This window comes from Grammomys surdaster, unplaced genomic scaffold (assembly GCF_004785775.1).
Source record: "Grammomys surdaster isolate TR1022 unplaced genomic scaffold, NIH_TR_1.0 209, whole genome shotgun sequence".
NCBI classification, from domain to species: domain Eukaryota; kingdom Metazoa; phylum Chordata; class Mammalia; order Rodentia; family Muridae; genus Grammomys; species Grammomys surdaster.
Window position 1 is genome coordinate 1,882,771 of NW_021604654.1, and position 15,017 is coordinate 1,897,787.

General features: G+C 54.6%; 2 protein-coding genes across 3 annotated transcripts in view; one reads left to right on the forward strand and one right to left on the reverse strand.

Moving 5' to 3' along the window:
- Prss57 (serine protease 57) overlaps positions 1–1,736 on the forward strand; it is a 5,165-nt gene extending 3,429 nt beyond the window's left edge. Inside the window, exons 4-5 of one of the 2 annotated variants that reach the window (XM_028771816.1) lie at positions 730–993; positions 1,566–1,736. In XM_028771816.1, the coding sequence (XP_028627649.1) occupies positions 730–993; positions 1,566–1,736 (435 nt within the window). The remainder of the gene's footprint in view (positions 1–729; positions 994–1,565) is intronic. The other variant, XM_028771817.1, reaches the window with a different exon arrangement.
- Positions 1,737–2,456: 720 nt separating this feature from the next.
- On the reverse strand, positions 2,457–8,124 carry Fstl3 (follistatin like 3). The gene is made up of 5 exons (XM_028771745.1): positions 8,013–8,124; positions 6,662–6,847; positions 4,926–5,141; positions 3,729–3,956; positions 2,457–3,634 (listed from the first exon to the last, which is right to left on the reverse strand). Exons 1-5 carry the CDS (start codon positions 8,107–8,109, stop codon positions 3,591–3,593), a joined length of 771 nt encoding a protein of 256 aa, XP_028627578.1. The 5' UTR covers positions 8,110–8,124; the 3' UTR covers positions 2,457–3,590.
- Positions 8,125–15,017: the final 6,893 nt, after the last annotated feature.

The window sequence follows — 15,017 nt, forward strand, 5'->3', positions numbered from 1 at the left end:
AAGCTAGGGGTGGGACCCCTTAGAGTCACCTGACCTCCAGTACAAGTGAAGAAACTGAAGCTGGGAAATGGGGAAACTGAGGTATCGGTGCATCAAGATGAGCCGGTCCGCCGGCTGGTGGTGGCACACGCCTTTAATCCCAGCACTTGGGAGGCAGAGGCAGGCGGATTTCTGAGTTCAAGGCCAGCCTGGTCTACAGAGTGAGTTCCAGGACAGCCCGGACTATAAAGAGAAAAAAAGAGATGTGCAGGTCCTTTCCCTGGGCCTGGTCATATTTTTCCACACCCTCCAACTGAGTGGCAGGAGACGCAGCCGTGGCCCCAGGCAGCCACTCAGCAAAACCACACAGCTAGCTGGTGTACAGGGGTCCTGAGGTGCCTGTTTGCACTGCAGAGTTTCAGAGGCCTCCTGAAGGAAGAGATATGTAAACTGAGCTTGAATGGGGAAACTCTCAAGGGGGTTGGAATCACTGGTGGGCCAAGAGTCTTCACTCCAAGGACAATGGGAGTTACGGAGGGCTAAGAATGGAGGGGGATGCTGAGAGAGAAGGTGGAAGGTCGTATCCCTGGCCCACAATCGAGCTGCCTGGTGTGGCTGGGGGCAAGAGTCTGATGTCGGGTGAATCACAGTTGTTTCTGACTCTTTACACTATAGGGACACTAAGGTGGGAGAGGGTTAATGAGTCGGGTGCAAGAGTGGGTGGCACTGAATCTAACATACTTCCTGCAGCTGAATGGCTCTGCCATCCTGGGCCCGGCTGTGAGGCTATTACCATTGCCAGAAAAAGGTGCTAAGCCACCCATGGTGGGCACGCGTTGCCACGTATCTGGCTGGGGCTTCGTGTCTGACTTTGAGGAGCCTCCGCCTGGGCTGATGGAAGTCGAGGTGCGCATACTGGACCTGAGTGTCTGCAACAGCTCCTGGCAGGGCCAGCTGAGTCCTGCCATGCTCTGCACCCACAGTGGGGACCACCGGCGGCGTGGTTTTTGCGCGGTATGATTCCACACCACGCTTGCTTGTCATATGGGGAAACCGAGGCCCACGAAGGGGGGGTCAGAGTTGGAAGTAGGCTACCTTTGAGAACTCAGTCCCATTAATGTTGGATTGGATGGAGAAATTGAGGCCCAGGAAAGTGAGAGGTGATTGAGAGTCAGGCAAAGACTTTCATTTCTGCAGCCTGTATGTATCCTGCACAAAAATGCCCTGGGGATATATGTCTGAACATACGAGGCACATCCAGTAGGGGGCGCAAACAGATAACTCTCCCAGGTCTGGGTTCCTAAAAGATGACACAGCAATTCCTACATAGCAATTATGCCAGTGAGACCAGGCAGTGAGTTGGGGATATCACGGTGAATATTGAGGAACACTGAAAGTATAGTCTAGGAGCTGAGACATAAGGAAAACTTCAGCTTCTTGGGGAGACATACCAGAGGGCTGTTGCACACATCTACATAGGCTGTGCACTGCTTGAAGACCACAGACCTGTCTGCTTCTAAGAGACTCCTTTGGGGGGACCCAAGACCCCAGGAACAACTCTTAACCTCAAACACTTTTCACTTCAGGCAGACTCTGGTGGGCCCTTGGTCTGTGGAAGACGGGCCCATGGCCTTGTGTCTTTCTCAGGCCTCTGGTGTGGTGACTCCAGGACCCCGGATGTCTACACTCAAGTGTCAGCGTTTGTGACCTGGATCTGGGACGTGGTTCGGGCCAGCTCATCCCCTGGTCCTATGTGAAGATCTGTGAGGGCTGTTTGGATCTCAGCCCCAATGGGGCAGAGACGAATGGCAGCCTGTGTCCACTGGCTCTCATCTGGAATGTTCCAAGGCTTGGCCCTGAAACCCTGAGAACTCGGGGCTAGTGAACTGAAGGCTGACTAACTAGATACATGGCTTATGGCCTGACATGTGGTCAACTCCAGGAGCCCCCTCAGTCCACACAGTCACCCTTGTAACCAAGACCTACTATGTTGCCCCTCCTCAAGTTGTCACTTCTACCCTGTGGTCCCCATTCTGGGTGGCTCCCGGGCCTTCGCACCTGCTCTATCCTTATGGATCGTGACTAACCCACTAACACACAGACAGGGGGACGAATATATGTAGTGAGAACAAAAAACCCAAAAAGCTGTAGCTGGACTCCTGGCATCATCGCCTCCATGTACTGATCGTCCCATCGGCCAGCATTCCTCCTGGTCTGAGTCCAAACCTTCATTCCTGAGCCCTGGACAAGCTGACATCTTAGGGACATCTCGTCCCTGTCCCTGTACCTCCAGGACCGCAGAGGGTGCACTTCCTCTCCCTCCTATCCACTCGCCTCCAGACTTCCCAGGGACCCTGGAGGATGTGCCACTTGTCTCTGAAAGCTTTCGTGGGTGGCCTCATGCTGCATCTGAAAGCTTTCGTGGATGGCCTCATGCTGCACTGTAGTCCAGGTTCAGAGGCAGGCGGCAGGCAGAGGCTGGTCACACATGGGGGTTTTATTGCCTTTTACTTCCTTGGTGAGGCAGAGCTCCAGGGTAGAGAGGGTGCCACAGCTCCCTACTAAGGACACTTTTGGGGACATTACAAGAAAGGCACAGCTGAGAACTGGAGGGTGACAAGAAGGACCCTGGGAACTCCTTGCTTCCAAACTGGAGGGCTGGGCACCTTCCCATGGTCTTCTGTTGTGGTCTGACACCTTGTCTTCCTTTTTAAGTTTTTTTTTTCTTTTTAAGATAAGGTCTCATCTAGCTCAGGCTGGCCAAGGATGAACTTCAACGCCGGATCCCCTTGCCTTTGCTTCCCAAGTGCGGGGATGACAGGCCAGAGCAAACATATCTGTTTTCTGTGGTGCTGGGGATGGAGGCGGGGCTTTGCAAACGCTACAAAAGCCCTCTGCCTGCTGAGCTACAGCTCCCCCTTCCGGTTTCCTTGAAGGCACCTGTGGGTAATTCTCAGCCGCAGCTGTCTGGGTGAAGGGTGAGAAGTAACACTTCCAGCCCCAAACAGCATCTGGCTGGTGTCACTACCTGCGTCTGGGCTTGGTGACAAGTGGGGCTGGTTGGGAACTGGGTGAAAGCTAATGTGGATGTCCAGGGAACAGGGTGGTAGGTGCTAAAGTGACTCGGGTGCTCTGGGCACAGCAAATCCTAGTGTCCACTGGCTGTCCTGGGCCTGCGAGTCAGCCAATGTTTCTACCAGGTCCCACCCTGAGTGGACTAAACAGGAATGAACCCAGTGTTTCTCTGACCTGATGCTGCTTGGTCTGGCCTGAGGTCAGCCATATGCAAACACCAATTGAGGTGGACACACTACCATTGGCTGTGCCCTAAGACAGCTCCAGCCTAGAAAGCAGGTGGGGAGATCAAAGCAGGGGGTCTCCACGAAGCTGCCCTCCCTGGGTGGCAGGTGATCCCAGGTGCTGGTGATGGCACATACCAACTCTTATAAAATCTTCCTTCAGTTCTTGTGATAGGTGCTCAGGACCCTAGGGGATCCCGAAGTGGTTCCAGGTCAGATTTGGGGACTGTCCATGTGACATAAATTAGAATCTTTTCTGTAACAATAAATAAAATCGGGACGGCCTCAAATACCAGGCCCAGTGGCTGCAGCTCACACGAAGTTCTCTTCCTCCTCTGCTGGTACTTTGGAGCCACCTACAGGGATGGAGGTGAGAGTAAACATGATGCACTGGCCCTCGGTGGACCAGACGCCCAGACCCAGACGCCCAGACCTACCCACGTCTCTCACCTGTGCAGATGCCCGGGTGCCGAACCCCAATGGAGCGGCCCAGAAAGCAAGTGGCCTGGCGCAGGTGACAGGAGGAGATGTAGGTAACGTTGTTGTTGCCACAGAGTTCTTGGCCGGGGTTTGAAGGTACCGGGCAGGGCGCAGCGCGACACACTACGCAGTGTGCGCTGCCGGTCTGATCCACAAGGCACGACTGGGGGCGCGGGCACACTACCTGAGCGCACGACTCTGAAGGCCCGAGAGAGGGCGGGTCAGGTCCAGGATGGTGTCTCCTCCCTGTGAGTCCAGCTACCCTCAGACAAGGACTCCACCTGAAAGCCCCACTCTTAGGACAGAAGCGCACCGCCACTCTTCGAGCCCCACCCTGCTGTCAAGATCCATCCACTAGAACGCAAGCACCACTCACCTGTTAAGCCCCGCCCATCGGAGAGAAGTCCCGCCCCCAGAATGACAGACTCACCCAGTTGCCAAACCCTGTCCGATCCTACGATGCTCCACCCATCAGCCACACCCACATTCTCCCCACCCCCCCAATCAATCACAAGCCTCTTCCCGTGGCTACACAGCTTCTCCCGCGCGTCAGCACTTGTAAGGGCACACTGACCCGCAAGGCACGCTACGTGCTGCCGCGCACAGCCCTGCTCCTGGACACGCCCGCGAGTCGGCGCTAAACGGGGACTGGATCTCGATCTGCCGTCTTTAGCACGCACCTGACCTGACCCACAGTTTTGCATAGCCCCGCCCCTCCCTCAGGCCCCGCCCCCTAGTATTATCAAGGAGTAGCGTCCGTAAAGTGCAGCCAGTGTGGTCCGGCCCTTCTTCAGGCTAGTGTGCACTTGGGCAACAACCGGATAGAGCCCACTTACCAACTTCTGGACTGGCCTCTGTGCGGGCCACGCCCACAAAGTATCCAAGTACCGCCCCTTCCAGGCCTTGCCCTTGAGTAGGCCCACCATCTCATCCCAGGCCCCTCCACCCCAGGCTCCGCCCCTGCATGGGCACACCTCTCCCTAGGCCCCGCCCGTCAGCGAGCCTTACGTCGGTCTTGCCTTTGTCAGGCCCCGCCCTCTCTAGACCCCGCCCCTTGGTCAGCCCTATCTTTTTCCAGGCTCCGCCTTTCCCAGTCCTGAGGCACCTCCCTGTCCTCTCCCTGGCCCCGCCCTCGCGGCCCCGCCCCTCCACGGCCTCGGCTCTTACTTTGGCAGCGGCCGCGGTACATGACGCGCAGGTCTGGGTGTCCGCGACAGCGCGCGGCGCGCAGTTCGCATTCGTCCCGGTAGGTGGCGCCATCAGAGCCGCAGACCTGGAAGCCCGCGGGAAGCCCCTCGCAGTTTGGCACGCACTCGCAGTGTGGACGGCCCCCCAACATGCGGCACGCCTTGCCAGGGCCGCACTCCACTCCATCGCAAGAATCTGAGGAGAGAGAGCACACACGAGTGGGGTTCCCACGTGTCACTGGAGTCCAGGCGCACCGTGATGCACAATTACTGGGTGCATGTGCATTGCCAGTTTCCACTAGGACCTCCCCAAAGAGGCAAGGGGGAGGGGTTCACCCTGCACATCCTTTAGTCTCAGGTTGGGAAACTGAGGCTCGTCTAGACAGTCTTGTGGTGGGGTTTCCACCTAGCTCCACACTCTTCATTTTGTGCTTTTGAGATAGTCTCAAGTAGCCTAGGCTACTCAAACTTGGTTTGTAGCCAGGGCTGGCCTTGAACTCTTGATCATCATCCTGCCTCTATTACTCAAGTTCTGGGAATCTGGCATGTACCACACTCCTGACCACGTGTCCCTTTTAATATGTTGTTCAGCAACCATTCTACAGATGGGCAGTAAACTGAGGCTGTTTACAGCGATGAGTACAAGGAGACCCAAAACACCCTAGCTGGAGAGCTTCATGCCAGACTCAGAATGGACAACCCTCTCTCTCCCAGTTCAGTTGCTTGTGGGTCTGAAAAACAGCCTCTGAACTCTCTGGCCTTGATTTCTCCATGTGTAAAAGGAGCTGAGAAGACCCACATTACAGGGTCACACCTGGGCACCCCTACAGGCCCCGCCCACCATACATCTGGAATGGACTCTCTAGCCAGCTTCAGGAAATCAAAAAGGGAAGGGGGCAAATTCCCATCCTCAGTCCCCAGGGCCAGAGGAGGCTGGGAGGGCAATCCGGCCCTCCTGCCCAGGACAGGCATTTCTTGAAATCTCTCTTCCCAGAAGCTAGAGGTGGGGTCTGGAGGAGGGGACTGTGGCGGTGTGTTCTGGACCATATAGCCAGGCTGATCTGAGATTAATCTTATCCCTGGGGCAATGCAGGCTCCTGGGCTTAGCTTTTAGGTCTGCAGCCCTACCCAGCTTCCTCCTGGATAAGTTGCCTGGTAGCACTCCAACCCCTGAGACTAACCCTAGACCCAGTGCACTCTGCCTCATGGGCTCCACCCCGCAAACTTCTAATTACCACCCAAACCCTAGATCTCATGCCCGCTCCCTCCAAGTCCTTCCCGTTGCTCTCTCTGGGTGCTTGCTGGTCCAGTCCTGAGCACAGAGAGGCCAGGGGTGCCCTCTGTCAATGTTTCCTCCAGGGCGGAGGGCACCTGGAGTGGTGCTCATCCATCTCAGCAGGGATGCGGGCAGCATGCTCAGACTGAAGCACAGACACCCCAGCATATGAGCTCTGTCAAATGGGTGTTACTCAGGGCCCCAAGAGGGTAACAGTGGGGACACAGCCTGAGTGTCAGGTCAGGATTTAAGGCTAAGTTCTTCCCCACCAGGTAAGGTAGGACTCAGGTTAGGGGCTTTACATGATGAAACCAGGGGGCTTCTCAGAGCCTCAAGTCATGGGCCCCAGGGCAACTACGAGCCCTGTCTACGGGCAGGGTCTCTCCCCAGTGCCCCATTCTCTCTGGGTCTTGTCCACCATTAGGAGCCCACGGCTTCACCTCTGCACGGGAGGCAGTGGACGAGGCCCAGGAACCCTAGCAGGCTGATTTTATTGCCTGGGTGGGTGAAGTTGGACCAGGCTGTGTTGATGTTGCCGGAAGCACAGCACTCCTCCCGGCTGACATGTGTCTTCAGCACCAGACTGCAGGTGGCCTCTCTGCCCTGCTGGAGCCAACATACACCACCTATTCAGAAAGAAGAGGAAGAGGAGGGAGGCTCCAGACCCCATCTCTACCTAAGAATTATCCCATATGCACGTTCTTTGTGGAGCAAACTCCTAACCAACCCCCAACACCCCAGATCTAATGCCCTGGCCAATTCAGAGATATCCATAGCCATCATGGATGTCCTATAACCCTGTACACAGGAAGAAGGGACAGAAAGCAACAGATGTGGCCTGAGCTCTTCTGTGTTGGGAACCCTTCTCCTCTGAGCCGCACCCCAGTGCTCCACCAGCAACTCCCGCCTGGCCTCCAGGCCTGAGAACTGGCAGCCTGCCCAGCCCCTTCAAATGCCAGGCACTCGGCATGTGAGGGTCTGTGGGCCTGCACTGGCTTCCCGCCTCTGCCCTCTGTCTAGACAGTGCCCAGGACAGCCGAGCCCCCGGCCTGCAGCCCCCCCCTCCCGCCTGACCCGCCTCTTACTCACTCCAACTGGGGAACATTCCCTCTGCGTGAGCTCACTCCCCTGGGACAGGGACGGGGGACGCGGCCCTAGGGGAGGGGGCTTGGCTCCCTTGGGGGCCAGCAGCCCTGCCAGGCTGGTAGGGGCTAGAACACAGAACCTTCGGCTTTCTTCATCCTTAGACGAGGACAGCCGCACACCCACCCCCCATCAGAACTCAATCTTGCTCAAGGGACACTGCCGAATGCCTTTCACGAACTGGGCCCCAGCACCTCAGCAAAGGCTTTACAAAAAGGGATACTGAGGCTGGTGCTCTCCCAACCAGATGCAGGTATACCATTCCACCTGAGGCATTTCATCTGGAGAATCTCGAAACCCTCTACCTAAGTGGGATTAACAGGTCCAGCCACCCAGAGATGTCTCTCTAGGGCTTAAGGAGCCACCTACAATGTCGCTTAAAACGTTCATGATCCTGAGCCTCAGTTTACCTATCCTGAAAACGGGGAGCAAAAAGTACCCACAAGCTTTGGCTGTTCTGTGGACTCATGGGAAAGCACATAAACAGTAAGAGCTCAATAAATAAATGTCAACCCTCTTTTGAGGCTGGAGGCGTGGAGCCCCGCATTCGCCCACCCAGCCAGAGCACACTCCAGACATCCCCCTGCCGCATTCCTCAGGCCACGTGGGTGGCCCGCTCGCCCGCCCCTTCCGCCCAGCCCCACTCACCGGGCACAGAATCCCCCGAGCCCATCACGGCACTCACGGATCCCACTGCCCAGACCAGGGCTCCCCAAAGCAGCGGCCACAGTGTTCCAGGACGCATGGCGAGTGTTGGGCAGCAGCGAAGATTCAGAGAGTGCAGACGCCTCGGCCTATAAAAGCCCAGGGCGGGCGGGGCTGGCGGCGGGCGGGGCGGGGCGCAGCGGGACGGACGTGTCCCCGAGGCGCAGGGCCCGGGCCTGCGCGGGGGTGGCCACCGGGGGCAGGCCATGTCCCATCTGGGAACCAGACAGTTGTCTAGGAAGAACAGTCCACAATGGGGTCAGGTCACAAACTGTGACCCGGAGGGTATGTTCTGGGAGGTGGATACCTTTAGGTGTCCAGTGTTCCTTTGGGGATCTCTGGGGTGCAGGTGAGAGGCCCCACCTGGGCTAAGGGTGACAGTGAGGTTGCCATCTGTTCTCTTTAGCCTACTGCCTAACTTTCACTCTGACAGTACCCACGGTTGCAAAGGGTGTTCTCATGCTGCTCCAAACTGTTTAAAGATTCATACCTACCATTCTAGCATTTGGGAGGCTGAAGCAGGAGGATTGCTGTGAGTTTGAAGCCAGCTAGGGCTTCAGAGTGAGTCAAACTGAAGTTGAGGTTGTCTGTAGCTGGCTCAGTGGGTAGATGCTCCCCACAGCATGCACAGGGCCCTGGAATTCACCTGCATGATGGTGCACACTTGTCAATCCAGCTCAGGTAGGATGCCTGGACATCCAAACATTCAGGGTCATTTTCAGCTATATAGGGAACTCGAGGCTAGCCTGGGCTACCTGAGACCCTGACTCAAAAAGGAAAAATGAGCCGGGTGGTGGTGGCACACGCCTTTAATCCCAGCACTCAGGAGGCAGAGGCAGGCGGATTTCTGAGTTCGAGGCCAGCCTGGTCTACAGAGTGAGTTCCAGGACAGCCAGGGCTACACAGAGAAACCCTGTCTTGAAAAACAACAACAACAACAACAACAACAAAAAAGGAAAAAAAGGAAAAATGAACCCAAACCCAGAGTTTAGAGGAGGGCTCAGGGGTTAAGACTGACTGCAGCACAGACTGGAAGACCTGAGTTCAAAACTCTAGCATCCATGTAAAAAGCCAATGTGGAGGTAGGACGCCTGTAATCCCAGGACTGTGGGGGTGGAGACAGGAGGATTGCTGAGCCTTGCTAGCCACCCAGGTGCCAACTTCGGTGAGAGACTCTTGTCTCAAAGGAATAAGGGCAAATGTGAGAGAGGGGGACACCTAATGTCTTGTGGCCTCTGTGGATGGGTATGTGCATATATACCTCACACAACCAAGGAGAAATTCGTCAGGCACACGGCATACCCGGGAATCCCAGCACTTACGGGGCTACAAGTTCAAGTTGAATCTGGTTTTACAGGGAGTACGGCCAGGAAGACTCTGTCTAAGAAACAGTCAAGATAGAATAGCTCTGCAGCCTGGCTTGGTGGGCTACTCCTGTACTCCCAGCTCTTGGGAGTCAGAGGCAAGCCTATCTGTGTGGTTCAAGGCCAGCCAGAGTCACACGGTGAGACCCTGCCTCAAAATAACCATCACAACAAAAAGATGTCTCAAAGGGTAAAGGCACTTGCAGCCAAGCCTGACGGCTTGAGTTCAATCCTAGGGCTGCAGATACTCCTGTGGTAGGAGACCCGACTCCTGCAAGTTGTCCTCTGACCCTATAGCTAGCTGTGCCACATGCAGAGTTGAAAGACTTTGTCTCCTCTTCCTCCTGCTAGGACACCCAACTTCTGGCATAGATAGACCTTAGGTGCCATGGGCCCTCCATAACTGAGGCAGTGTATCCCACAGCCCATGAGGGTAACACTGGCATGGGTCTGGGCACTTGTCTGTTAGACCCAGAACCTCCTATGGGGGCCTCCAAAGTAGCTAGGTCATCGTCCCTTCAAACACCCTTGGGTCTATAGGTTCCCTCATGGATTTGAGATAGTTAGTGGACAAGCCACAGTTTTTGGGAAATACCAGTGACCAAGGCTGCCCTACTCCTGTCCTCACACAGCTCATGATTTAGACAACAAAATATATAAATAAAGGTCCAGAGAGGTGGCTCAGCAGTTAAGAGTAGTGGCTGCTCTTCCAGAGAGCTAGGGTTCAGTTCCTAGCACCCATGGAACTCCAGTTGCAGGGATCTGCCGCCCTCTTCTGGCCTCCTCAGGTACTGCACACACATGGTGCACAAACATGCCAGGGAAACACCCATACATATAAAACAAGTATATCTTTAAAACACACAGATTAATTAATTTACAGTTGGAAAATATGGGTGGTGGTACTATAGGGTACTGAGTTTTCTGAGACCATCCTTGCATCGACTCCAGACCCCTTCAGGTGACATCTTGGCACCACACAGTGGAACCCCAGCAGATCCACTGACTGCAGAAACCATCTTTTCTCTCACTGTTCAGTGCCAGTGAGGGAGGATACTGACATGGCCCCGGTCCCTGGCAGTCCCCCAAGGATGCTCCTAGGTTGGGGCTGGGCACAGGACCCTGTGTTCTTACCAGGAGCTTGTAGGAGGGAGGAGAGAGGACAGACAGCACTGACCTTGGCCAAGGCCTGACCCCCACACTGGACTGCCATGCCCTGGGCTGGGTGAATCAAAGGGCCATTGTGTGGTTGGCATGGATTCAAGTCCCCTCTCTGTCCTGCTCCCACGTACTGGGAACCCATGAGTTCCCCAGGGACACCCTTGGCACAACTGGCCCCAACTCAGCCTTTTCTCTCCCCTCCCCCGCTGCCCACTTCCTACTGCAAAGCCCTGAAAGTCAGGTGTTCTGGGCCACGCCCCATGATGTCTGCTCAGCTTCCTAGGAGTCCCTCTCACCCAGACTCAGGAGCACAGAGGAAGTGACAGACCATGACCCTTGACAGCCAGAGGCTCCTAGAGCATGAGGCCATGCTTGGGACCTACAGAAGAGGTCAGCGTTGACTGACAAGAGACTTGTGTGTACGTGTGTGTCTGCTTGCGTGGAGGCCAGAGGCCAGGGCCCACACCCAACTGCTCTCCACCTTATGTTTTGAAATGGGGTCTCTCACTGGTGCTGCGAGTCACTAACTTAGCTAGACTGTTGGCCAGGAAGCCCCAGGGACTATCCTGTGTCTGCATCCCCAGTGCTGGGACATAGCCACACAGCCAGCTCTTCCCATGGCTGCCAAGGGTGCTGCTCTTTGTCCACATCCCCGGCCTCCATCTCTTTATGATGAAAAGTCTTGTAGCTCAAGTGGGTCTGGGACTCAAGATCATTCTGCTACAACGAGGCACAAAGAGAGGATCTGGTGTGGTTTGAAAATCCGAATGTGCTGGGCAGTGGTGACACACGCCTTCAATCCCAGCACTTGGGAGGCAGAGGCAGAGGCAGGCGGATTTCTGAGTTCGAGGCCAGCCTGGTCTTCAGAGTGAGTTCCAGGGAGCTACACAGAGAAACCCTGTCTCGAAAAACAAAAAACATCAACAACAAAAAAAGAAAGTCTGAATGTTTGTGCCTCAGGTGGACATACGACAAGTGGGACAGATAGGACAATGAGCTCTAGTTACCCAGGCCCCTATCCCAGAGCCTGGGGAATCTGTACCTTTCTCTAGTTACAAGAAACTATCAAGGTAAGGACCTTCAAAGCCTTGGGTTTGATGGCATGCATACAACCATACCAGGTTGAGGCAGAAGGATGACAAGCTTTGGCTAGCCTGGGCTGCCTTAGGAAGACAAATAGTGTGGTTGGCATGAGTTCAAGTCCCCTCTCTGTCCTGCTCCCACGTACTGGGAACCCATGAGTTCCCCAGGGACACCCTTGGCACAACTGAACTCAGAAAACAAATAGGGCCAGTCAAGTGTGGTGGCACACACCTTTAATCTCTGTGATTTCAAGGCCAACCTGGTCTATGTAGAGAGTTCTAGGTCAGCCAGATAGTGAGATTGTGCCTCAAAACAAACAACCAGGGCCATGGCCATAGCTCAGGTTGGATTGGCAGGAATCCCTGGGCTCCATCCCTTCCACCTGCCATACATACTAGCATTCAGAAAGTAGAAGCAGGAAACTCAGGAGTCCAAGGTCATCCCTGGCTGTAGTATTTTGAGTTCAAGGCCAGGCTGGGCTAAAAGAAGGCCTGCCCTCTCAGTTTCTTTTTTAGATTGGGGCTGGCTCATCCTTCTGTAACTTTCTGGGCTGGAAGGCTGAGTGCAGAGCTGCAGGTTGCTCCTGCCAATGGCCAGAAGCCAGCCAGGCAAGATACAGAGCCACCTGCTGTGGCCCCTGAAGTCCTGAATTCAGCTGTGCCTGAATTCCTTCCCAGTAAGCTGGTGTTGTACATGGTAAGTTTCTGCAGCATTTCCAAAGAATTGCTTTGCATTTTATTCGAATGGAGTCTTAAGGGCACAGAGTAGTAGGTTCTTAGAATTCTCGAGAGCCATGCCTAGTGTGCTCACTGTCCAGGATATGGGTCATGATTCTCTGCAGGATGTTTGAAGCTCTACACTCCAGAAATGAGAATGTGAGGTCTCCCCCCACCCTCAGGAAGAAGTGATACTCAGAACCAAGGCACAGCCTAAAGATTCCACAGTGTCTCTCCCTGTGGACAGCACTATGGCTCAACACCACCCATGGCTCCTTACATCCACAGGATAAAGTCTAGGTTTACCTACTCAAGTTCCAGGCCCTTCCTGCATCCTCATAAGAGCCTCTTTCCACAGCAACTCTCCTGTACCTCATAAGGAACCCAATCATAAAACAAAAACAGGTCTATTAAAAATCATCTGCAAACACTTTAAAATAAATAAACAGATAGATAAATAAATAAATAAAATTATCCTCATGTGTATCTGTGTGAGGATATGTACATGTGGGTGCAGATACCCACAGAGGCCAGAAGAGGGCGCCAGAGCTCCTTGAGCTGGGCTTGTAGGCAGCGGTGAGGCACCTGATGTGATAGCTGGGAAGGAAATGGAATCCAGGTCCTCTTTCCAAGCTGTTTGTACTGTTAACCAGTGAGCCATCTCTCCAGCCTAAGGGAGCCTGTTGTTGTTGTTGTTGTTGTTGTTGTTGTTGTTGTTTTGAGGGAATCATGTCTCTTAGAGAGAGCCGGTCCTGTGCTCAGGGACTCAGGGACAGAGGTGAGCCCACATTTCCTCATTAGTTAAGGATCACAGTCTCACCAGTAGTCATCTCTCTTGCTGGTCACTAGGCAGCATGGCCATGTGGCCCAGCTCTGGCCAATGACATGGTGGATGGCTGGGGGTGGGGGGACAGCGTGTCCAGCCTGCAGTGTCTGCACAGGGCTGAGTAAAGGCACAAGTATGGCCTCTGTTTGCCACAGTAACAAACTTGCAAACTTTTCCATTTTGTTCCTTGACAGTTCTGGGGACAAATCTTCAAGTCTTACTGCACTGAACCCCAGTTTGTTTGGGTTCTGAGTGATTTTTCACTCCATTTCCTTGGGTATGTCTGTCAGAGTGTACCTGCGGAGGTCGGAGGACAGTTTGCAGGACTTAGATCTTTCCTTTCTCCAAGTCCTCTCAGCTGTCAGGGGTCTGGCAGCACTTAGTCCACAGAGCTGTCTCACAGAGACTTTTGTTTTCTAGCACTCAGACTTGGACCCATGTGATGTACATGCTCTACCCTGACCACACCCCCACACTTAGGGGTTCTAGGCCAGTGCTCCACCCCAGACAGTCCTTCCCTCAGCCTCACTGGGTTTCTCAGCAGGGGCTCTGCCTTGCAGCGACACCCTCAACTCTGCTTTTTAAGATGGTTTCACTAAGTTGCCCAGACTGCCTTGTGATGCTTCTGGCCCAGAGACTCCTCCAGTTGGGATGACTTGTGCCCCTAATAAAGTAATTAAACAGGAACCTCCAGACGTCATTTGAAGACAGTTGTCTGCTTAATGCAGAAACTGTCCGGTGGCCTTGAGCGGCTGAGTTCACTGTGCAGAGAGAGACTGGGGCCAGAGGTTAGGGGGAGCTGGGTGAGGGATCAGAGCTGCACCAGATGTGGCTTCCCTCAGAGAACAAGTAGTCCTTCTGGGAATGGGACACTCATCACATGTGAGACAAGCCCAGTGAGCATGTGGCCCTCTACAAATGGGGCTGAGGAGGGTAGAGCCTGCCTCTTGTGAGGCAGGAGGCTGGTAAGCCCTTGGTCTGAAGAAGGAAGAGACCCTTGCCCTGAGGTTTACAGGTCTAGCCTCTGCTCCCCACCATAGAACTCTTGAAGTCTTCCCCAGCAGACATCAAACACCTAGGCAGGCTCCTGTGTCTCTTGTTGACCAGAGGCTTTGAAAGCCTCATGATGCCTGGATATGGATTGCTCCCTTCTCCACAACCTGTGTTATCCACCACAGAATCCACAAAGCCACCAGGTTAATAGTAAGTGGACCGCTGCAGGCTGCAGTGCCTCAGAGCTGCTGGGTCCCATGTGTCTGATCACTGGACCCCACCCTGAAGAGCAAGCGTGGATGTGGATCTAGAAGGCACTGGCAAGCAGCAAGGTGCAGAGAGTGGTGTGTGTGTGTGCGTGCGTGCGTGTGTATGTGTGTGTGTGCACGCGTGCGTGTGTGTGCGTGTGTGCATGTGTGTGTGTGTGTGCGTGTGCGCGTGTGTGCGTGCGTGCATGTGTGCGCGTGTGCACGCGTGCGTTCGTGTGCACACGTGTGTGTGCACGCGTGTGTGCGTGTGTGTGCATGTGCGTGTGCACGCGTGCGTGTGTGCGCACGCGCGCGGGGTACTGCCCCAGCAGGCCGGGAGGGAGACATCTCAGTACCTGCGGCAGCTCCTTGTAAAACATGTTGCTCCCGTTTCTCCGGACCTTAGCCCTGGACAACAGCCGGATAGATTTCATTTGTGTGTGACTGCTTTTCAGTTGTCTGTGTTGTGCATAATTATTCTATCACATCTGACTTTCCGAGTCCCTTCTCCTTCTGCTCTGGTGAATTCTGTGAAATTAAATGTTCCTTGATGTAAT

What these genes read in the sequence shown, in the direction of transcription:
- Fstl3 (XM_028771745.1), bottom strand. Translation starts at nt 8,109, where the DNA reads ATGCGTCCTGGAACACTGTGGCCGCTGCTTTGGGGAGCCCTGGTCTGG. An exon ending in CTCGGGGGATTCTGTGCCCG is followed by an intron (nt 6,848 to 8,012) that starts GTGAGTGGGGCT and finishes CTTTCTGAATAG; the next exon opens with GTGGTGTATGTTGGCTCCAG. An exon ending in GCACCCGGGCATCTGCACAG is followed by an intron (nt 3,635 to 3,728) that starts GTGAGAGACGTG and finishes CCATCCCTGTAG; the next exon opens with GTGGCTCCAAAGTACCAGCA.